The sequence below is a fragment of the Chanodichthys erythropterus genome, chromosome 2 (genome assembly GCF_024489055.1).
Source record: "Chanodichthys erythropterus isolate Z2021 chromosome 2, ASM2448905v1, whole genome shotgun sequence".
In the NCBI taxonomy this organism is placed as follows: domain Eukaryota; kingdom Metazoa; phylum Chordata; class Actinopteri; order Cypriniformes; family Xenocyprididae; genus Chanodichthys; species Chanodichthys erythropterus.
Window position 1 is genome coordinate 29,294,917 of NC_090222.1, and position 23,964 is coordinate 29,318,880.

Consider the following 23,964-nt stretch of genomic DNA (forward strand, 5'->3'; position numbering starts at 1 on the left):
ATGAGAGTATTTTTTCTGCAGTATGTATTTTCCCTGTGTTGATTTATATTTGAATAAATATTTTCTCTGCATCTCTGTGTTTACCTTGTGACGGATGGAGAACGCAAGAACATGGCTAATAATTCTGTAATGGAATTAAACGGGATTAAAACGATAAAAAGTGCCTATAAGGAGTAGATATTTGTGTAATGTTATGTCGCAATAAAATATCGGCAGCGCGCGTTTCACGCTTTCCCGACAAAGCGCGTGCGATACAAGGCGCGCTCCCGGCGAAAATTCTGGGGGATACATGCGTTTGAGGCGAAGAACGAGGACGCGCGTCTGGCAGCCACACTAGGCAGATCACCGCCAGCCTTCCTGCTTACACGATATAGGAAGGAGAGCGCGGAAACGCTACAGTGGACAGGTAAAGATGGAGAAAGTATTAGGACTCGCCGTGGTATCCAGTATGTTATGTGTCGGCTCGGTTTTGGGGAAATACGTCAAAGGTATCGTCAACACAAAAGAGGTGAGTATAGTGTTTACATTTTATTACTCTTATGCTGGTAATGGCTCTGAGTTTTCCGGCGTTCTTCAGCTGCGCATCTTCTGATGTCTGTTATTAATGGGCTCTTATAGCAAGTGTGTATTCACGCCTCTGCATTCGCGCGCATCTGGAAGCCTGATGCTTTAATAGGCTAAGCGTTTCCAAGATCATTACACTCGCCGCTATTGAGCCGATGAAAGCTTAATAATTCCTCCTCAAGGCACGGAAGAAAAAAAAAACATTTTAAACGGCGTATTGCCGACAGCCAACTTACACCCTCCCATCCGCTTTTACAGGTGTGTGTCGACCAAGATGCTCTTCTGTGTGTTAGATGGTGTCATTAGAGCATTGTGACATTTATCGCATACTGATGTTTGTGTCCAAACTGATTTAAGGTTGATTAGCTGTGCTTATAAGTGATGTGCATTAATGTGCATGTTCGACATAATTCAAACAACAACTCTGCACAACATTCACGTGGAAATAAGGCACAGCAGACGATTTGAGTCATATATTGCTGTCCATATTTACCGTACGTCATTTTCTTAATAGCTGTTTTATTTTAATTATTTGCAGTTTTATTACAATTATTAATTAATTACTGGCTATTATTATTTGATGGACGCATACGTAGTGTAAAAAGTAAATTTTCTGACTGTTCTGCAAAAAGTAGGCTAATAGTCATCACATTGATTTGATGAACAAAAATGAAGAAATGAGGGAACAATTACATTTCCTTTAAAAATCCAGAGCATAGAAGCCTATAGTACAGAAAGAACTGCTTAAAATGACTTTTTATTTCTTAAAAACTTCCATAGATACTTCTTTTGAATTAAAGTCATTCAAATCATGTTTAAGTAGGTTTTTCTTTCTTCAATTTAAATGTGGCATTTGTGGATGAGCTCTGTCTTCTGTTTCCTGTGGGTAAAGTAACAACAACCTGTTCCTGCCTGTATCCAAATGCTGATCCTGCTCTGTTTTGGGTCTCTGTGAGATGGTCAAACAGTCCATTAATCTCACTTCTGTTTATTTCCTTACAAGGTCGTTCTTTTACACTGCCATGCACACACTCACACATGCGCACATACATTACCGGTTGTTTGGTTGTGTGAGACATTTGCCCCTTTAATCAAAACTTAATTGGAGACAGAGACAAAACATAATTGTCCTTTCTTTATTTTAATTTTTAAAACATAAATATGTATGTGTGTGTGTGTGTGTGCACAGCTCTAATTTTAACATAAATGTAATACTACATCATTCCAGCAAATCTCTGAATTGTGTCTAGCCAGAAGGTAGTGCAGGTAACTGCTTATGGGTAACTAACATTGCCACAGGCATATAAGACTCCTTCTAGGGGAACTCAGGTCGACGTGTTGTGTGTGTTAGTGTATACAGTATGTGTGTAAGCGCATGTGAGTGTATTTATTTGTTGCTCCGTTGTGTAACTTAAGTAATGAATCATTTAAAAACCCGGTGGACCTGGGGTGACATGACTATAGTTGATTGGTGATTAATTCTTAATGAGGCTTAGCGAGCGGACAGAGATCCGGAAAGACAGTGAGAGGTGAGGCCACCACTGATTCGGTGAAGTGACCGGATACCGCATCTGGGTATAGTGTTTTTTTAATGTAGGGTCTGTGCGCCGTGTCTCTTATCCTCCCGTTGGCTGATTCATTGACTTTGTATTACAATGCAGTATCTGTGGGGGATAAGACGAATGGCAAGGATTAATAGTGATGTTCTTTATGGCCCATTCTACGTCACAACACACACATACTGTTGTGCAGCCAGCCAGTATACGAGTATGAGTTTACCCTTATAAACATATACAATCTTCTCAATCTTCTTGAACACAAGTTAAGCTCAGTCAACAGAATTTTGTGGCATTATGTTGATCACACAAAAAAAGTTTGAACTCATCCCTCATTTTCTTTTAAAAAAGGCAAAAATCAAGGTTATGGTGAATTGGGGTTAATGTATTAACAATTACTATACCTGTACAATTATATGAAACACTTTGCTACAGTGTCCTTATTACATGTGTTAATTTCTGTAGTAATAGTAAATTATACATAATTACATGCAAAAAACCCTACTTCTAACCCTAACCCTATAGTATATTGTTAATTAATATTACTCAGTACTTAAATGTATAATTACACTGTAACAAGAACACTTTAAAATAAAGTGTAACCCATTATAAGCAATAGTTATTATTACTATTACATTGTCGTAGCAATATAATAGTAAAATTGGATATAGCTTTACATAGAAAAGGTTGGTAAGCACATTTTTACATCATGCTAACACACATACTGTATTGTTCACATCTCGCGACTATAGTGGCTATTTAACGTTTACGTATTGGCCCCATTCACTATTGTAAGTACCTTACTGTAATTCGGATTGTTTTTTTAAATAAAATGAGGAATGAGTCAATTTTTCGTGGTCGTCAACATTACACCACAAAATCTCTCGATTGAGCTTAACTTGTACTGAACCCCGAATATTTAACCACCAAAAATGAAAGTATTTTTTTAACACGCATAAATGCTTCTGGCTGTGCAATCACATAGAAAACGTAACAGATGGGAATGTGAACAAGGAAAAAACAATGTTATGAAGTCCTTTAGTTTTAAAAATCAGGATTAGATGACAGTCGTTCTTGCTATAAGGGAGTTTAGACAGAGTCGGGCCTCTCCTGGTTTCTATAGTAGCTGTAAAGTGCATTATGTGTCCGTTGCCATGACAATAGTACTGAGATTTTTGTTTCAGTGAGGGCTTTTTTTTTTTCTTTTTTTTTCAGTGGGTGTTTAACTTGCTGACTGACCATAGGTGCTCTTTTACGTTAACTTCTGTTTTAGAGAGACAAGGTGGTCTTTCAGAAGCTCGGTCATGTGATGCCTGGCTCTTAATGGTTGTTTGGGCTCAGTTCTGGGTCAGAGAGTCTTAGGGCTGCTGTCTGTATTGTCAAGGAAACCTGTTGTTATAGAAACCACTAACAGCAGACACTGAAGGGGAAGTTAATATGGACAAGGAGCTGAAAGCTAGAGCGCACTTAGTGCCATTTTACACTTCACTGACTGCTTGCATGTCAGCGCAAGTTCGAGAGAGTGTGTGAGATGAAGCCCAGCTGAAGTCTTAAACACTGCGGGAACTTCATTAACCCTGCAACTATTATCATATAATGTGATATGGAGGTCTTTAAACTGTTATCAGTGCATTAGATCAGACTTCTATTAGATAAGATTGAATTTATGAATTTATGTGGTGTAAAGCTCAGGGCTTGGAAGGAGAAGATTGCTGGTTTGATCCCTCAAGCTGTGAGCCATCATTATTGTGTTGTTGAGCGAGCTCCAGGGAAAATATCCTTCTAATAAATGTACTGTTAGTTGTTTTGTCTGCCAAATGATGTCATGTCTAGATGATGACGCCATTCTGTGAGTCCCACAAGGTTTGTGTTTGCTGCTAGCAGGGGTACGGTTGCTGCGGGACTCCAATTAAACAGTGCATGAATGTCGCTAGTGAATCCCACAAGACTCTCCACAAAATGAGGGTTACTATCCAGACGCGGCCACTACATAACTTCTTACTTCCTTACTTGTTACCCTCCCCTTTTTTCCACAGGACTGGGTTTTCCTCACAAGGTTTTGCTTCCTGACCGATTTTGGCCGATTGAACTTTAAGTTCCGATACCCCAAGGTAAGATTAAAGACCTATATTTGAATTTTTCACTCATGACCGGATTACTGATGTTGTACTAAATCTCTGAATACTTTCTCAAATGCATGATGCAGTGGATATAAAAAGTCTACACACCCCTATGAAAACAGCTGGTTTTTCTGTTGTAGAAAAGGAAACCAAGAGAAATCATATTTGAACTTTTGCACCTTTCATATGAAAATTACATTTAAAAAAAATACATTATAAAAAAAGTGAAATAATACACACCTGTTTTCACCTGAAGTGACTCTGATTAACTCCAAATAAATCTAAGTTATTCTTGTAAGATTTTTCTGACATAATTTGCTTGCTTATACTATCTGCAAAGGAATGGCTTTAGCAAAGAAAGATTAATGTTTTGGAATAGGCCAGTCAGAGCCCAGACTTGAATCCGATAGAAAATCTGGGGGAAAAAAAGAAGTAAATAAACGGTAACACTTTGCAATAAGGTTCATTTGTTAACATAAGTCATAAAATGGTCAGTTCCTGTCCTTAAATCTGATTGGTCAATAGCTGTGTTTTATTCACGATAAAACACTATGACCGCTTCACCCAGTAGTTCTATGTATCACTACCACTCTTAGCAATGTAAACTGTTTGTTCTCAATTGATATTGTTCATTGAAGCTTACTGATGTAGAAAAGTATTGTGAGAAAGAGATCGAGTGAGCGAGTTTATTACCTGCATTCAGATTTTGCATTTTCCTTCAAGTCAGTCCTATGTTCATAATAAAATATCTGTTTAAATGTCAGATGTATTATCTTGTCCTTTTAACAGTTAAAGGTTTTTCCCGTGACTGACAACGCTAGTCAGAGCATTTGTCAGTTGCGTCTTGTTCCGTGTTCACAACAATTCAGTCTTTTCAATGTAAAAGTCTTCGCTATCGACTGACACACTCATAAAGACAGTCTTTGCCGCCATCTAATGGCGTAATAATATAACTTCTGTTGCTATTCATGGTCAGGGACTATTTTTTTCCGGCCGAAGGAAGGCTTTTAGTAAGAGTTTACTTCATGAAAGTTGCATTGATGGATATTTTTGGCTTTGATATTTGTATTGTGTGGTAAACATTTTATAAAAGCAATAAGGTACTTGAGGCTAGTGCTGTATTGTGCATAAGTCACGGCTGAAGGGCGTTGTTAGGCACATTGCAAAGCGGAATGCTGTGCTGTATTCACGGTACAGCACTAGCCTCGAGTACCTTATTGCTTACTTAACATGAGCAATACATTTGTTACTGTATTTGTTCATCTTTGTTAACGTTAGTTAATTAAAACACAGCAGTTCATTGTTTGTTCATGTTAGTTCACAGTGCATTAACTAATTTTAATGTACTAGTAAATGTTGAAATTAAAATGAACAAAGATTAATAAATGCTGTAGAAGTGCAGTTCATTATTACTTCATGTTAACTAATGTATTTAACTAATGTTAGCTAATGAACCTTATTATAAAGTGTTACCAAATGTACACTGTAAAAAAAACCTATACACATGTAACTATTAAATTATGTTGACACACTGCGCCTTTCTTCTTTGTGTATATATCAGTCACTCTCTCCGTAGATCCAATAGATCTTTTAAGTTTCTAGGTGACATAGACAGTTCCAGTATTAATCTCTCCCCCTATCTCTATCTATTTCTCCATCTATCCTGTCTTCCTCTCTCTCTCTCACTATGTCTGTTGCTCACTGAAAGTCCCGATGCTGTCAGAACATATTGCTCTACTTTGATGAAAGCTCTCAGTGGCCAGCTGTGTACAAGAGGCCGGACAAGGTGAGACACACACTGACAGACTTTGTGTTTGTGTGTGTGAAAATATTGAATGTACCGACAAACTGCATGTGTGTGTGTGTGTGGACAAACAGAGAGTATGAATGTGTGTTACACATCAGAAGTAGAAAGTATGAGGATTAAAGGAGAAGTGTCAGCAGGGCTCTGTGGATTAGGAGTCCAAATCCAGTCTCCAAAAAAGACACGAGTGTTAGTGCATGTGTGTATTTAAATACAGCACATTTTCTCCCTCTGTGGCAGGATCTGCATTGCGGGACTCTAGGAAGCCCCTGCTCTTCATCACACTCCTTCAGTCATAATCTGCTACTTAGTACTTCAGCTTGATATTGTTATAGGTCTGAAATCCCACAGAGAGCATGTTTGTTAATGGAGGGTTTATGTGCTCTACAGGATTGCTACCAGAAAGAGTCTGTACTGAGGCCTGAAAATAACCAGGTCATCAACCTGACCACCCGCTACACCTGGTCTGGCTGTATGGTAAGAAACAAACTAGTCTTACATATAGTAGTCTGTGTGCACAACCAAACAATACTGCAAACTAGTTTCCCAAACACACTGCCTGTTTGCCAACTCAAACAAACAAAATGCATGCATATTGATTTGTGTTTTCACAGTTTTATAATTGGCTTAGGAGAAATAAATGAATTACACACATCAAATTATAAGCATTCTCTGTTAAATCAGTGCTGTACAATTACACAATGAAGAGCTGCTGCTTTTTGTAATCTCATTTCTTTATATCTGTTTCTATCAGGTGGAAGGTGAAGGTAATGAAGAGATGCTGAGTTGTGTAGGAGGTCGAAGTTTTCGTTCTGTCAGAGAGAGATGGTGGTACATTGCGCTCAGCAAGTGTGGGGTGAGTGGTGGTGATACAGTAAACAATATGTAGTGACTAAGAATGTGCCTAAAGCGGAATACTTTATTCACAAAGGCATGATTAATGACTTCACAATGAATAGCTAATTCTACTGAATAATACGTTTGACTGATTATGGGACAAGGGCAAAACAATATTTTTAATGAACAAAAAACATAATGGTTAGTCTGTGAAGCCAGAATGAATAAAGTGGTATGGTATCCTGTGAATGAAAATGACAATGTAATTCAAATCGGATGACCGTGTTGCTGTCTCCTTTTACTGCGAGACTCTGAAAAATCTGAACATTAAAATAAGATACTATATCATACATATTTTTCGCCTTTTGAAAAAAAAAAGCTAATTCAAAGTTTTAATAAATAATACAAGTATATGAAAATGACTAAAATAACACTTCTTCTGGGGTTACAATCTATTTATTTTAGTTTGATCATTTTTAACATTTATTTATTTCAGATAAAGGTATATTTGCTAAATGGGAACTACAAATGGCTTAGAATTATTTCTAAAATGTTAACACACTTCTGGCCAACATTTGATTCTGTCTGAATACTGAGAGATAGATACTGAGGGGCCGTTAATACTAAAATATTTGCTTGAATAGACATTACATTTACAATATATGCTTTTTCTACAGGTTCCATTTTTATTATGATTATGAATTTACAATATAATTCACTGCTTCCATATATGGCATGTAAGAGAAGTTGTTTCAATGGATTTCTTGATGGATAAAGAGGCTTAGGTACTGTTTACACCTGGTATTAAGATGTGTTTTGGTCAATCAGATCACAAGTGGACGAATCTAAATACAGGTGTAATTGGGGCCTAAAATGTTTTGAGTTTGTCCACTTTTGACCACTTCCAGAGGTAGTCAAAAACACATCGCTCATGTGTTCAAATGCATTCAAACAGCCACAAAAGACTGCCTACTCTTCGCCTACTGACCTAATGCATAAACATTATGGGAAGGCGCTAGCCAGACGGGATTTAACCCTTTCGATCGTGAGTTTAAAATATTCTAACTGTCCCCCCAGAGTGAGTTTTTTTAAGGCGACCGTTATTTTAGAACGTTCGCCTTTAATGTTTCCATAGCGACGCGTCTTGCGTGTCACGAGCGCTGAGCGCAGCAACAATAACACTGTATGACAGATTGATCGCTATTATTTAGTTTTTCCTTTTTTATTTAAAATATTCGCAAAATTGCTTACCATGTCATCAACTATCTGATATTCCGATCCTCAAATATGTGTAAGTGAGTGTGTTTTGTCGTTTTAAAACCTTTATAAATGATCTTTATCTTGATCTATAATGCGAGATGGGTGCCGCCATCTTAGTTTGCGCTGCAGTTCACAGAGTCCTGTCTGTCGGATTTACAGCAGGTTAATTCATCAGTTTCTCCCGAAATATAAGCAAGTAAGTGGCTGTTGAACTGGAAGAATAATAGAGTAAACTTTATAGTTACTTAGGCCCATTATGTGTGTCTGATATGAATAAATGTCGCCAAATTATATTTGTTATTGCTGCTTCCACTGATGTCGGACATCAATGTGTAAATTATAAACGCTTAATGTATTGTTTTAATGGTGCTTATGCATATTTAAATGTCTGAAACCTTAAAATAAACATTATGTGGCTGAAAACACTGCATAGCTGTGATATATGACAAGAGTGCGCGCGTCTGTCTCACAGCCAGGGCGCGAAAGCACAGTTTGAATCTGGCAGTTATGTGACGTCGCTGAACGTTCGAAATCCCATATGTGGTACCGTACGCCCAGGGGCACTGAAATAAAAATCCCATATGTGGGACCGTACCGCTCAAAGGGTTAAACTTTGTCGGCTGAAGACCCAAGTTTGGTTTGAAGTAGGGCTGGGCGATATATCGAATGCTTTTGTCACGCGCATTTCGTCAGTAAAGCCGGTTCCCTGATTACCGCTAAATCGCCATCACCTGCTTTCAAATGAAGCGGCATTTAATAGACAGAGCCGTAGTTCACTGATAAGCCACGCAATATCGCGTTCAATATCGATATGAATCGCCGTCGATATTGAATGCGATATTGCGTGGCTTATCAGTGAACTACGGCTCTGTCTATTAAATGCCGCTTCATTTGAAAGCAGGTGATGGCGATTTAGTGGTAATCAGGGAACCGGCTTTACTGAAGAAATGCGCGTGACAAAAGCATTCGATATATCGCCCAGCCCTAGTTTGAAGACAAAAATGTACCAAGCACAATGTTCTCTCATCATTCCTGATTTCTAACACAGTCACTGCGTTCATCGTGGTCTTTCGGCTATCAGAGCAGAAACTAAAGTTGCTGCTTCCAGTATGTTTTTCAGTTGTCTCCTTTCACGCTCATATTTAAATTTCGTGAGCTTGTTTCATCCATTAGATTGAAAGATCTTAAAAAGGGGGTATGGGACATGTATGGGACATTTACCCCTCCAATAAACGCTCCTCTCAAAGAAATCAACAAAGCAAGTGGCCAAAAGCGACAGATTAAAACACCAGGTGTCTACTTGTGATCCGATCGACCAAAATGCATCCTAATAACAGGTGTAAACGGGACCTCAGTGCTGAATTGGGCTCTCTATAGGAGGTAGTGAGTGATTCTTGTTATAGCTGTTTAAAGTGATGCACATGTAGTGTTGGAGAGGTACACGCTGTGAAGGGATTTTAGGCAGATAAATGGGGCAAAATGTAAAGGCTTGTTTCATGGATGGAGGCAGGCTGATGGACTCAAAGCTAAATCCTGTTGGACTAAAGTAAAGCACTGTCTCCGAGCAGCAAGCTCTCAGCTCTGCCCCTAAGGGAGCTTCTCTGTGCCTGCTGCCAATTTCTCTTCTCATCTCCCTCATACTTCCCTTCTCATTGGCCAGCCGTATACTACTGTACCTCGCAACTTCTGTTCCAGTTTTTGATTACTCACTTCGGCCTTTTTTTATGCTCATTCACTTTGTATATTACAGTCTTTTCTCTGTCCCTCTGTAGCTCATTGTCTCTCTCGCCTCTCCATCTCTGGCCACATTGATTTGGTGATAGGGCAAGCTTCATATGCGCCTAACCTTTTTGGAGTGAGGGGAAGGGAATGGGTTTTTCCTACCAAGTGAAATCAAAGTGTTTCTCTTTTATTAAGCTGGGCCGAAATCCTCTCAACAGCTAGAAACTGTGCTGCTTTGAAGTCTTTTATAGCCCAAAGATCTATTTGTGCACTCAGTGTTTGTATGGTCTCTGCAGCTCCCCACTCAGATTTTTTTATCAGTTTTACACCTCCTGCTTTTCCCCTCCTCTGAATTCCCCTTTTTTCTCTTTTGCCACGAAACACAGGGAGATGGGCTGCAGCTGGAATATGAAATGACATTAACCAATGGACAGTCCTTCTGGACCCAGCATTTCTCTGCAGATGAATTTGGTGAGACACAGCTCAAAGAGGAAGGAATTTATTTTGTATTATGTGAAAGATTGGCAAAATATATTCATTATATATATTTTACTATATATAGTATGAAAAACAATGTCGATTTCTTAAACTTGGTCATATGAAAAATACCAGTTCAGTTATCATTGAAATGTGATCTTCGATTTAGACTTAAAGGAATAGGAAACATAAAGAATATATTTACTTACCCTCTTTACTTACCCCTCTTTCCAAACCAGTGTCATTTTTCATCTGTAATGAAAGTGAATGCAGTAGTTGGCAGGCTCCAAAAATGCAAAACAGCACCATAATGTTAGTCTATACAATTTTGCACTATATTCCAGGTTTTCTGAAATGATAAGACAGCTTTGTGTAAGAAACAAACAAAATATTTGCTTAATTAATAAATTAAACATCTAATAAATAATAATATGTTTTGTATGGAAAATAGCAGTGTTAACATTCTGCTAAACTTCTCCTTTTGTGTCCCATTGAAGAAAGAAAGTCATATCGGTTTGAAACTCTCTTTAAAGGGTTAGTTCACCCAAAAATGAAATTTCTGTCATTAAGTACTAATATCGTTCCAAACCCGCAAGACCTTCGTTCATCTTCGGAACACAAGTTAAGATATTTTTGATGAAAACCGAGAGTTTTTTTTTATCTCCCATAGAAAGCAACGAATTTACCACATTTACGGTCTACAGAAGTAGTAAAGACATCGTTAACACGGTCAACGTAACTTTTGCTATGTTTTTGCGCACAAAAAGTATTCTCGTCGCTTCATAACATTAAGGTTGAATCACTGTAGTCACATTGACTATTTTAACAATGTCTTTACTACTTTTCTGGACCTTGAATGACAATAATTACATTGCTTTCTATGGGGGATAAAAAAACCTTTTGGATTTCATAAAAAATATCTTAATTTGTGTTCCAAAGATGAAAGAAGGTCTCACAGGTTTAGAGGGACACTAGTACTTAATTAGCTTTTGGTTGAACTAACCCTTTAAGACATTCATCATGCTTACACTGTGACTGAATGCTATTCTTGTTTTGTTCTGTTTCAGGCATCCTGGAGACTGACATCACATTCTTGGTTATATTCGCCACTGTGTTTACACTGTCTTGTTATTTTGCTTGTGAGTTTCCATGTCCTGGAGGTATAAAAGATCATAAATGTGTTAGTCTCAGTACATAATTTGTTTTATTATTTAGTTTTAAATTAAAGGCTATTCTTAGCCATTTTCCATCATCCAGATAACACAACATACAGATATGTTTCTATGGTTCTTCTCTTTTCTTAGTCTTTCTGTTTAAGTTATTAGTTTCCTCTGAATCTCTCTCCCTCTGTGTAATCCTTTAAGATAATTTAAAGGGAAGACAGCTGCTCCATACGACCTATAAGATGTTTATGACTGCGGCTGGAGTGGAGGGTGAGAAAGGCCACTGAACACATTCATATAGATAAACACTAGCGCACACTTTTTATGACACTGGGCTTTGCAACACTGGATGCATAACAATATCTCTTGTGTCATCCCTTATTTCTTTCATCCTTATCTCCTCCCCTCTTTTTCTATGCTCTCACTGCTGCTACTGTGACTTATCTCCCTCTCTCTCTTCTCTCTTATCACTGGCATCCTTTCTTTCACTTTCTGATTCCTTCCTCTCAGTCTTAAGCCTGCTCTTCTTTTGCATTTACTGGGGCCTTTATGCCAGGGATGGCGTCGGGAATGGCAGCCTCAAGATATTAGGTGAGGAAAGCACTGCATGTAAAGGATACTACACAGTCAGGTGCTTATCATCGCAATTATACCATGGTCTGTCTGAATACTCCATCCTGATTGGCTGGAAGGTGTGCAGTAAAACCATTTAATGCATAGGTTCCAGGTCAGTTTAATTGGCATTCTATATTAATGCACTTTTTTCATTAGCCATACAGTTTTTATCGACAAAGTGATCTGTAAAAAAAGTTTGCGAAATCTGCTGTTTCCAGTCTGTTTTGTTCCTTCCATTTGGCCTTTTACAAATAAAATGGTGCGCGTAATGATGCTATCCCTAAAAAACACATTGCCACATAAGTTTTGTTGTACTGCTAGAAAAAAATCTGCCCTTGAGCCATTTCCACACATAATTTCATTATTATTACTATATGTCAATTACCTCTCATTAGAGTATTAGTCGACTCTTAGGACTCTTAGGGTTAGTAGAATAAGTTGACATGTAAAGTTACTTATCAGTCAGTAGAATGTCTGTTGGAGGAGTATCAAAATAAAGTGTTAGCAGTTATTAAGCAAACAGACGACTAATACTCTAACGACAGTTAGTTGACATGTAGTTGCAAAGTTGCTTATAGTCAGTTGAATGTCTAAAGTGTTTGAAGTCTGTTTTAAGGAACATGGTTTTGTAAAAATATTTGATCAAACCATAAATGACCAATGAGAATGAGGTATTCCAGACAAATAATGTGCTAAACAATATTACAATACAATATCTAAACATACTTGGTTTTAGCATCACACGTGAGTGAGACTGTATTAATTCTTAAATGCTGACCTGATTCGTAACCTACTTGTGGTCACTTGTGTATCTCTTTGTGGGTCTCTCCCTCTCACCAGGGAAATTACTCTTTTCTGTGAGCTTCCTGATTTTCTTGCTCATGCTGATTCTCTTGGGGAAGGGATTCACAGTCACCAGGTAGGAGGCCTTACTTCTCACATAATGTGGGTAATGACTTACAAGGTTAATCATGTTAATGTGACCCAGATGTGAAGACAATTCTGTATCCAAATTCCCAAACATTCAGAGTGTGTACTGAATTAGGTGATGAACGTGCTTCTTAACTCTTGATGCTGGTGTTCTTTAGGTATGCAGGTGATACTACATCTGCCAGTGTGTCTTTTGACTCATGTTTTCGAAGAAAATGACATGATAGTGTTTCTTTTTTTGCTTCCCAGGGCAAGAATAAGTCACAGTGGCTCTGTTAAACTATCCATTTATATGACAGTGTTCACCATCACCCACATCATTCTCTTCATATATGAAGCAGAGGTAAGACCTGCTTGCATTTATCTTTTTTCTTTTATCATATGCTGAGGCTGGGCAATATGCTCGAGAATCATAATATACAGTGCACTACCGTTTTTTGTTGTTGTTGTTGTTTTTAAAGAAATGTATTTTATTCATCAGGGATGCATTCAGCTGATCAAAAGTGACAGTAAAAACATTACATTAAAAAGATTTCTTAAAAATAAATTCCATTCTTAATATTCAGCAAAAAATCTTGAAAAAAAGTCGAAATTGATAATAAGAAATGTTTCTTGAGCAGCAAATCATCATATTAGAATCATTTCTGAAGGATCATGTGACACAACATTCAGCTTTGCCATCACAGGAATAAATTACATTTTAAAATATATTAAAATAGAAACCTGGTATTTTCAATTGTAATACTAAAATGTCAAATAAATGAGCAACTTATTTCAAAACATTTTTTAAAAATGACCCCAAACTTTTGAAGGGTAGTGTGTTTCTGATGGTTTTGCTGGCAGTAATTAATACAGTTAAGCATGCCTTGTTTTTTTTGTTTTTTTTATTGTATTTTAGTCTTTGCATTACATTTTTACGGAAGAGGATTAGGGCCAAGCAATAATAAAAAAAATAAAACCATCTCGAGATTAAAGTTGTTAAATTTCGAGAAAAAAATTGTTAAATTTTGAGAAAAAAGTCGAAATAAAATGTTGAGAATAAACTCGTTAAATTACGAGAAAAAACTCGTTGAATTTCGAGAAAAATGTTGAGAATAAAGTCATTAAATTACGAGAAAAAACTCGTTAAATTTCAAGAAAAATGTCGAGATAAAATGTTGAGAATAAAGTCATTAAATTATGAGAAAAAACTTGTTAAATTACAAGAACAAATTCGTTTAATTATGAGAAAAATTTTGTTACATTTCGAGAAAAAAGTTGAGATAAAATGTTGAGAATAAAGTCATTAAATGATGAGAAAAAAGTCGTTAAATTACGAGAACAAATTCGTTAAATTATGAACTTTTTTTCTCGTAATTTAATGACTTTATTCTCATAATTTAATGACTTTATTCTTACAACATTTTTTACATTACATTCATTTTTTACATTTTACATTCTTATAACATTTTATCTCGAAATTTAATGACATTTTTCTCATAATTTAACGAATTTGTTCTCATAATTTAACGACTTTCTTCTCGTAATTTAATGATTTTATTCTCAACATTTTATCTCGACTTTTTTCTCGAAATTTATTGAGTTTTTTCTTGTAATTTAACGAGTTTATTCTCAACATTTTATTTAGACTTTTTTCTCGAAATTTAACAACTTTAATCTCGAGATGGTTTTATTTTTTTATTATTGCTTGGCCCTAATCCTCTTCCATACATTTTTGAATATAATTTGATACACTGACTATTTAAAAATTAATAATATGATTTATAAAAGAAACTTGTTAAAATATTAATGTGTTCATAATATACATTTTAAATATGTATATATCAAATAATGCTAAAAAATATTGAGGTTTATAATTTTTGTAGTTACAGTACTGTAGATATCAGAATATATCATACCAGAAATATATTCAAAATGTCTATTAATTTCCATATTACATAATGTGTAAAACTCATTACCTTTCAACACTATCAACTGCATTTTCTCATGCTGCACCCGAGAGCTACTCTGCTCTATACATAATGTAAGGCTGTGAGATGAAGTTACTCAGCAAGAGCATGTCGTTCTGCTGTAGCCTGGTGTAATGGAACCCAGCAGATAGACAGATAAATAGAGCGAGGGAAAGACAGGTAAAGAGAATGACCCAGATAAGCTTGTGCAGTATCATGGAACAGCTCCTGTTGCATCCTGTGTCAGTGTCACCCTTTAGTCTAATGCAGCTTTAGATGTTTGGATTTGAGAAATGTTCCGCCAGTTTCCACTTATGCAGCCTAACAGATTGTGCCATGGTCGGATTTAAAACCATCACTCATACAGATGGGATGCCAAGGGCGGCGATTTCCCTGTTCCCACTCCCACTGCGTGTGTGTTTGTAGTTCTTTGATCCAGGCGAGGTGCTGTATGCTTATGACAGCCCTGCAGGGTACGGTCTAATGGGTCTGCAGCTGCTTGCCTATGTTTGGTTCTGCTATGCTGTGCTGGTGTCCCTCAAACACTACCCTGAAAAACAACCTTTCTACATCCCCTTCTTCACTGCGTACACTCTGTGGTGAGTTCTGCTATAAAGATGCCATAAATAAAATATAGTGTATGTACAGATACCAGAAGCTCATTTTAATATATTTTTAGGTGCTTTGCTTAATTTACTCAATATAAAAAAACCTTGCCATTAAATGGGCAAGAGGAAACATAAATGGTTACAAACATACTGTTTTGATATTTGCAATGTCCAATGGCTCTAAAAAACACTTTTACTCCCATTTTAACATGATTGGTTAAAATCAGCATGAAATGAAATGAAATTTACCCTATATGTTTTCTAAATGCATTTTATGGGTCTTAAAGGTGCCCTAGAATTAAAAATTGAATTTACCTTGGCGTAGTTGAATAACAAGAGTTCAGTACATGGAAATGACATACAGTGAGTCTCAAACACCGTTGTTTCCTCCTCCTTGTGTAAATCTCAACTAACACTGACTGTTACGTAACAGTCGGGATCATTAATATGCACGCCCCCAATATTTGCATATGTCAGCCCATGTTCAAGGCATTACACAAGGGCAGGCAGTATTAATATCTGGATCTGTACACAGCTGAATCATCAGACTAGGTAAGCAAGCATGGACAATAGTGAAAAATAGCAGATGGAGCGATAAGAGACATCGCTATTTTCATTTTTAAACACTTGCAGTCTGTATAATGCATAAACACAACTTCATTCTTTATAAATCTCTCCAACAGTGTGTAATGTTAGCACCATCAAACTCATTCAGAATCAAATGTAACCATCCAAGTAAATACCATACTTTCGCGATTAGACATGCTGCATGATGAACACTTTGTAAAGATCCATTTTGAGGGGTTATATTAGCTGTGTGAACTTTGTTTATGCTGTTTAAGGCAAGCACGAGCTCCGGGGGCGGAGGAGCATGAGAATTAAAGGGGCCGCAGCCTAAATCGGCTCATATTTAATGATGCCCCAAAATAGGCAGTTTAAAAAATTAACAAAAAAAATCTATGGGGTATTTTGAGCTGAAACTTCACAGACACATTCAGGGGGCACCTTAGACTTATATTACATCTTTTGAATAGACGTTCTACGGCACCTTTTAAAGTGAACTGTGCACGTTTTATTTATTTTATTTATTTTTTTACTTCATAATTTTCAATCAAAATGTTGTCAATTTCATCTTCTGGTGAAATGACAGACTGACTCTAGTCATGTTTGCGGGACTTCTCCAGTCATTTAATTGCTTAAAGACGGCCCCTTTCTTACAATGACTGCAAGCTCGCATTCAGTTCTGCTTCCATCCAGTCAACAACTGATGGATAGATCCCACCCTTCTTCTTTTTTTTCTTCTGATATCCGTTTCACTTGGATGTATGTCACAATACGGAAGAAAAGATTTGTCGCTACTTTCATTTGCGACTTTAATAGAGTTTTAAACATTACTTATTGTATAGTATTTTCATTACATGAATTACAGTTGAATTGACGACAGTCGAAAACATCAGCCTGAGCAAATACAATATCTTGGCTTTGGTGTGAACTTTTCCAATCTAAATATTTTGTTCAACACCTCACGCAAGTCTTAGATGTGTCCCAAAATACATACTATGCACTGTGCACTTACATGATGCACTGTGTACTCAACCATCAAGTTTATGAATTTTATAAGGACATTTTGTTGTTCAACATCAGAGTCTGATAGCCCCTCCCTCCGCTATGCAAGGAAAGCTGCGACAGTTGAGTGCATGAAGTGTCCAACATTCCACACTTCATTTTCAGTTAATTAAGTGCATCATCCAGGTATTTGAAGTGCACTTTTTAAATGCATTACTCACACCATTTATACTAAAAAACGGCATAGAATAGTGCACAAGTAAATGGCAAAAACATGGGTTTGAATCATTTTTGATGCTACCTGGTAGACATTTCATATGTAAATCACAATAAAATGTAGCACATTATCATTTTCAAGAATGTATATATGAGTATACATATTCATGATATTCATATTCACCAGGCTGAAACTGTTTGTCTCTACTTTGACTAAAAAATCTTGTGATAGTTCTCCACAGCCTTTGTAAATCTGTAAAAGAAGACTGGAAGTATAAAGCTGCTGTTCCACTTTTCATCCATTACTTTTTCACTCATAGGTTTTTTGCTGTGCCAGTCATGGCTCTAATTGCCAACTTTGGCATCTCTCGCTGGGCCAGGGAAAAGATTGTGAACGGCATCCAACTTGGCATCCATCTCTATGCCCATATTGTCTTCCTTGTAAGATTTTGTTGTTGTTGTTTATTGTTTAATTTATTAAAGTGAATTGTATGATTAAACAGCCCTGCATGTGACTAATACTGTAATTTTAGGCCATCACACGTCCGTCAGCAGCCAATAAGAACTTTCCTTACCATGTGCGGACGTCACAGATAGGAATCCTTCTCTCCAGTCCTAAAGGCATGGGGGCAGAAAGCTTCCCACATCATGCTTATGGGAATAGCTCCTTCCTGGGAGACTCTCAGCCAAACTTCACAGAGCTCTTTTCCATCCACTCGGTGAGTATTAGATGTTGTAGTTGGAATGATTTAAATATGAGTTGAATATAAATTAACTTAATTTAATGATAATATAATCAGGCCGGGCAGCTTTACAAATGATTAAGCTACACTCTCAAAGGGGTTATGGCATGGATTTATTTATTATTTTAATATGTTCCTTGATGTTTCTTTGCGAACTCTCCATTACACTGCCTCATTTAAAAAACAAAACACTCCACACAAACGTAATCCTCCGACGTGATCCGTGACGCCATTAAAATAGACCATCCACTTGTTTCTGTTGCTGGGATCCTTCTGAAGTCTCTACAGCCACACAAACGAACATTCTTTCACTCTTCCATTTGTCCTGTTGTCGACAGATTATATTAGAAACTAATTATCAGCATTCACATCCAGTGTAGGCAAATGTCAGCCATTAAGAAACTGAATGCCAGTGGGCGGGGCCTATATTTGCTTGTGTGATGTCACAAATCCTACAATATCCAAACGAGCCATTTTTGGAGCTTGATGAAATAAATGCTTTGTTTATAATGAGGACAACATGTTAAAGGGTTAGTTCACCCAAAAATGAAAATTCTGTCAGTTATTACTCACCCTCATGTCGTTCCACACCCGTAAGACCTTCGTTAATCTTTGGAACGCAAATTAAGATCTTTTTGTTAATCCGATGGCTCAGTGAGGCCTGCTTAGGGACCAATGACATTTCCTCTCTCAAGATCCATTGATGTACTAAAAACATATTTAAATCAGTTCATGTGAGTACAGTGGTTCAATTTTAATATGTTAAAGCGACAAGAATATTTTTGGTGCGCCAAAAAAAACAAAACAACGACTTATTTAGTGATGGCTGATTTCAAAACACTGCTTCAGGAAGCTTCGGAGCATAATGAATCAGTGTATCGAATCTGTGGTTCGGAGCACCAAAGTCACGTGATTTCAGCGGTTTGGCGGTTTGACACGCGATCTGAATCATGATTCGACACAAAAGATTCATAACACTCTGAAGCTTTAGTGTTTTGAAATCGACCATCAATATATAAGTCGTTATTTTCTTTTGTTTTTTGGCGCACCAAAAATATTCTCACATGAACTGATTTAAATATGTTTTTAGTACATTAATGGATCTTGAGAGAGGAAATGTCATTGCTGGCTATGGAGGCCTCACTGAGCCATCGGATTTCAACAAAAATATCTTCATTTGCATTCTGAATAATAACGAAGGTCTTATGGGTGTGGAACGGCATGAGGGTGAGTAATAAATGACATTATTTTCATTTTTGGGTGAACTAACCCTTTAAGCTATGAAACTTGCAGGATGTTTTACTGGAACAAAGACCTCTTATATAGTGACTTTCTTCTTTCTGATGAACATAAGACCGCATATGAATCTGAAGAAAGTGCTCCCAACCATCATAAACATACTTCATGGGGGTTAATAAAGGCCTTCTGAAGTGAAGCAATGCGTTTGTGTAAGAAAACTATCTATATTTAACTAATTATGAATTAAAATATCTAGCTTCCAACAGACTGCCTTCTGTATTCAACTTAAGAAGAAGTATAATGCCTTTCGCAGTTTAAAATGCTTACGCTACGTCCTACACCTTCCATATTCAAATTACAAAAAAAGTGTAACTGATGCAACGTCAGTTGCGTTGTTTTTTTTTCGTAAGATGAATACAGAAGGTGGAAGGTAGATATTTTACCTTATAACTTGTTAAATATGGATATTTCTTTTTACACACATGCATCGCTTCACTTCAAAAGGCCTTTATTAACCCCCCAGAGCCGTGTGGAGTACGTTTTGCTTTGAATGGATGCACTTTCTTGAGCTACTTGTTGTTTCCCGTTCACTGCCATTATACAGGTGCTGGTCATATAATTAGAATATCGTGAAAAAGTTCCCTGCATGTAAAGTAAAAACATTTCAAAAGTTTTTTTTTTTTTTTTTATTTGTTGATTAGAGCGTACAGCTAATGAAAGTCCAAAATCCAGTATCTCAAAATATTAGAATATTTACATTTGAGTTTCATTAAATGAGCATCCCTACAGTATAAATTCCGGGTATCTCTTGTTCTTTGAAACCACACTAATGAGGAAGACTGCTGACTTGGCAATGGTCCAGGACACAATCATTGACAGCCTCCACAAAGAGAGTAAGTCACAGATGGTCATTACTGAATGTGGTGGCTGTTTACAGAGTGATGTATCAAAGCATATTAAATGCAAAGTTGACTAGAAGGAAGAAATTGGGTAGGCAAAGGTGCACAAGCAACGGGGATGACAGCAAGCTTGAGAATACTGTCAAGTAAAGCCGATTCAAACACTTGGGAGAGCTTCACAATGAGTCAAATTAAGCCGGAGTCAGCGCATCAAGAGTCACCACACTCAGACATCTTCAGGAAAAGGACTACCAAGCCACTTCTGAAACAGAAACAACGTCAGAAGCATCTTAGCTGGGCTAAGGAGAAAGAGAACTGGACAGTGAACAGTCCTCTTTTCAGATAAAAGTAAATTTTGCATTTCATGTTGAAATCATGGTCCCAGAGTCTGAAGGAAGACTGGAGAGGCACAGAATCAAGCTGCTTGAAGTCTAGTGGGAAGTTTCTGAAGTTAGTAATGATTTGGGGGGCCGTGACATCTGCTGGTGTTGGTCCATTGTGTTTTATCAAGTGCAAAGTCAATGCAGCCATCTTCCAGGAGATTTTGGAGCACTTTATGCTTCCATCTGCTGACAAGCTTTATGGAGATGCTGATTTCCTTTTCCAGCAGGACTTTAGCACCTGCCCACAGTGCAAAAACCACTTCCAAGTTATTTGCTGACCATGATATTATTGTGCTTTATTGCCAGCCAACATGCCTGACCCCTGAATCTATGGGATATTTTCAAGAGAAAGATGAGAAACAGTCGATCCAACAATATACAGATGATCTGAAGGCTCAGTAGTGCCTCAGCAGTGCCACAGGCTGATCACTTCCATGCCACACTTCACTGATGCTGTAATTTGTGCTAGGAGCAAGTCATTTGCTGTAATATGTGCTGCTGACCAAGTATTGAGTGTACAAATGAACACACTTTAAAGAAACTTGAACTTTTCTGTTTTGAAAATCCATTTTTTGATTGATCTTAGGAAATATTCTAATATTTTGAGATACTGGATTTTGGACTTTCATGAGCTGTACGCTCTAATCATCAAAATAAAAAAAAATTGTTTTATTTTACATGTAGGGAATCTAGAATATATGAAAGTTTTATTTTTAAAAATAATTTACAATAAAAAAAAAGAACTTTTTCACGATATTCTAATTATATGACCAGCACCTGTAAAGCTTGGATGCATCAGGATGTTTATTAATATAACTCTGATTGTGTTCATCAGAAAGAAGAAAGTCACATACATACAGGATGGCTTGAGGATGAGTAATTAAAGCTTGTGTTAATCTTCATTTTAAAGTGAACTAATCCTCTAACAGAACCATTTTTTTTCAAGTGTAGAACTTCTTTCCACTATAAAGAACCTTTTGTGGAATGGAAATGTTCCATGGGCCAAGTTTCTTCGTGGAACCATAGATGCCAATGAAGATCCTTTATTTTTAAGTGTTCAATTGTGTTATTTCTTATATTCCATGTCATGTTTCCCTATTAAGGACCCCGTCAAGACGATAGATGAGACGGTGGCTCGGAAGGGACAAGAAGTGCCAAGGAACAGCGAGCACAAGATCATCACCACGACGGCAGACCTGTCGTCTACATTCTCCCCTCTTCCTCCTCCCATTCCACCACGCAGCTCTGCACACTCTCCTCCTCCTCCTCCTAGATTAACGTCCCACTTCACTGAGTATTTTAGTATGCAAGGGGCCACGGGGATGGGTTCCAATGCCTAGAGCTATGAGGTGGAAAAGGGTTCAATATTTCAATAGATTAGGTTAAGGCAAGCGTGAAAAAGTAAAGCCATTTTCAAAAAAAGTTACCAAACATCCGTATCTTTGAATTTGTAAAGAGAAATGCAAGCTGCAGAACATCAAGAGAGTGGGGCATAACCTGCTCACAGTGCTCCTAAAAAATAAGAAGCAATAAATATTTCAGCGAGAAGACAGAGAGTCACTGGAGAGAGATAATATTCAGGCAGTGCAATGGAGTGACAGGACACGACGGTGAATCTAGAGTATAGATATTTCAAGCTTAATGTGACGGTAGGATAGCGATGTGTACAGTAACAGTACAGTGAGCTCTTGACATATTTTTTTAATGCTTTGCTCATTTCAAGTGGTGCCGTTAATATTTGTATTTCCTTGCCATTTTAATGCAACAGAACCAAGTATTCATCTCCCTCACTAATTTTTTAATGTTTTTTTTTTAATTATTATTATTATTTACAAATTTTGTCTGTAAAGTTGAGATAATTTAGGGTTTATATATTTTTATTCACATTGAATACAGCTAGACTTTGCAAACTGATGTTAAACTGCAATGGCAAGTTAACTGTGGAACAATTAGGCAGTATTTGTATACCATGCATGTTTGTGCTCTGTCTACATTCTGATATATTCAATGTAATTTTGGGTGTGTCTAGTTTTTACAACTAGCAGTCTTAATTTTGTATACAGTACACCCTGTTTATAGCCACAGTATGTAGAGAATATTATAGCAGACAATGAATAATGACATCCTCATATTCATCCTGGTCTTTCTGTATTGTGTATTCCATAATAGCAGTTTAGTTCAGATAATACAGTGCAGAGGTTTGTGGAGTTCAGATTCTTTCTCCTTTTTTTGCAAACTTTGTTATACATTTGTACATGTGATAATGCTCACAGCGATCATGGAGCAGATACTTTTATTCTGTCTGTGAGTAGAAAGTAGAATCATTCAGTCCACTGGGGTTGTCGTAAGGTTTGTTTACTTGAGTGTCTGATGAAAATATAGCTCTGCTCTTACAGAAACACTTTGTATTGACTGCATGGAGCACTTTACTGTTTTTAAACACGCATTTCATTACCATCGGAGACCCTTGAAAATGCAATCATAATGCAATAGAGTGAATGACAAATGTACAGGTAAAATCTGAAGGTTTTATTTGTAAAATGTCCATTATCACTGCTGTATTTGTTTTATTTAAAAAACAAAACAAACTGGATCGTATTTATGTTATATATATCAACAAATCCTATATAATCTCCATCTGAAATTGACTTGTTTTAAATATAATCCTGGGTTATGTATATAATGACATATTTATATTCAAAATATTTTTTTTTTTTTTTTTTTAAGAGATGAACCATACTTGAAGAATCATTAAAGCTAGGTTCTTGTGGTTTAGTTTTTTTGCATTAAGACTTGGGCCTGAAACACTTGATTTGCAAATTGATTTTATCTGGAAGCCACCAGAAAAGGTTATTCTAAAAAGCTTTGCCATGATTTTTCCATCTCTTCAGTGAGTGTGCACATCTAGCAGAGAAGAGAGAGCACACTTTTTGAATGTATGATAGATATTAGCACATCATATTCGGGAGCACAGAAAGATTCAGTTAAGCACATTTCTGTTGCACTGTTCATACTGAATGCATTTTAATAGTGTCAAATGACTTGGCAGTGCATACACTTTTTGCCAAATTAAAATGGTCTGTTTTATTACAATGGCTTGTTTGTTTCATTTTGCATTTACATTAGCAATGAAGGTAGCTAATTGTAACCCTACTACTCTACTAAAGTACATACAACTGCTGAACAAATTGTTATGTGGCTGAAAATCAGTTAAAAACTATGTAGTCTCACATTCCTTTATTCATCAAAGTGAATCCTAAATTTTACAATATTCATAATAAAAACGAGCATTTTGACCCATATTGGAAGGCAA

General features: G+C 36.8%; 1 protein-coding gene across 1 annotated transcript; it reads left to right on the top strand.

Annotated features, from left to right (window-relative positions):
- The first annotated feature begins 196 nt into the window (after nt 1-196).
- On the top strand, nt 197-23,715 carry tmem145 (transmembrane protein 145). The gene is made up of 15 exons (XM_067408560.1): nt 197-508; nt 4,157-4,231; nt 5,949-6,026; nt 6,435-6,521; nt 6,799-6,900; nt 10,250-10,334; nt 11,408-11,479; nt 11,705-11,773; nt 12,014-12,094; nt 12,959-13,037; nt 13,298-13,391; nt 15,424-15,596; nt 17,708-17,828; nt 17,921-18,106; nt 21,755-23,715. The coding sequence occupies exons 1-15, from the start codon at nt 413-415 to the stop codon at nt 21,989-21,991; spliced, it is 1,635 nt and encodes a 544-aa protein (XP_067264661.1). The 5' UTR covers nt 197-412; the 3' UTR covers nt 21,992-23,715.
- Nucleotides 23,716-23,964: the final 249 nt, after the last annotated feature.

Coding starts and splice junctions, on each gene's coding strand:
- tmem145 (XM_067408560.1), top strand. CDS start 413: ATGGAGAAAGTATTAGGACTCGCCGTGGTATCCAGTATGTTATGTGTC. Junction 6,027..6,434: donor TGTACAAGAGGCCGGACAAG/GTGAGACACACA, acceptor TGTGCTCTACAG/GATTGCTACCAGAAAGAGTC. Junction 13,038..13,297: donor AAGGGATTCACAGTCACCAG/GTAGGAGGCCTT, acceptor TTTGCTTCCCAG/GGCAAGAATAAGTCACAGTG.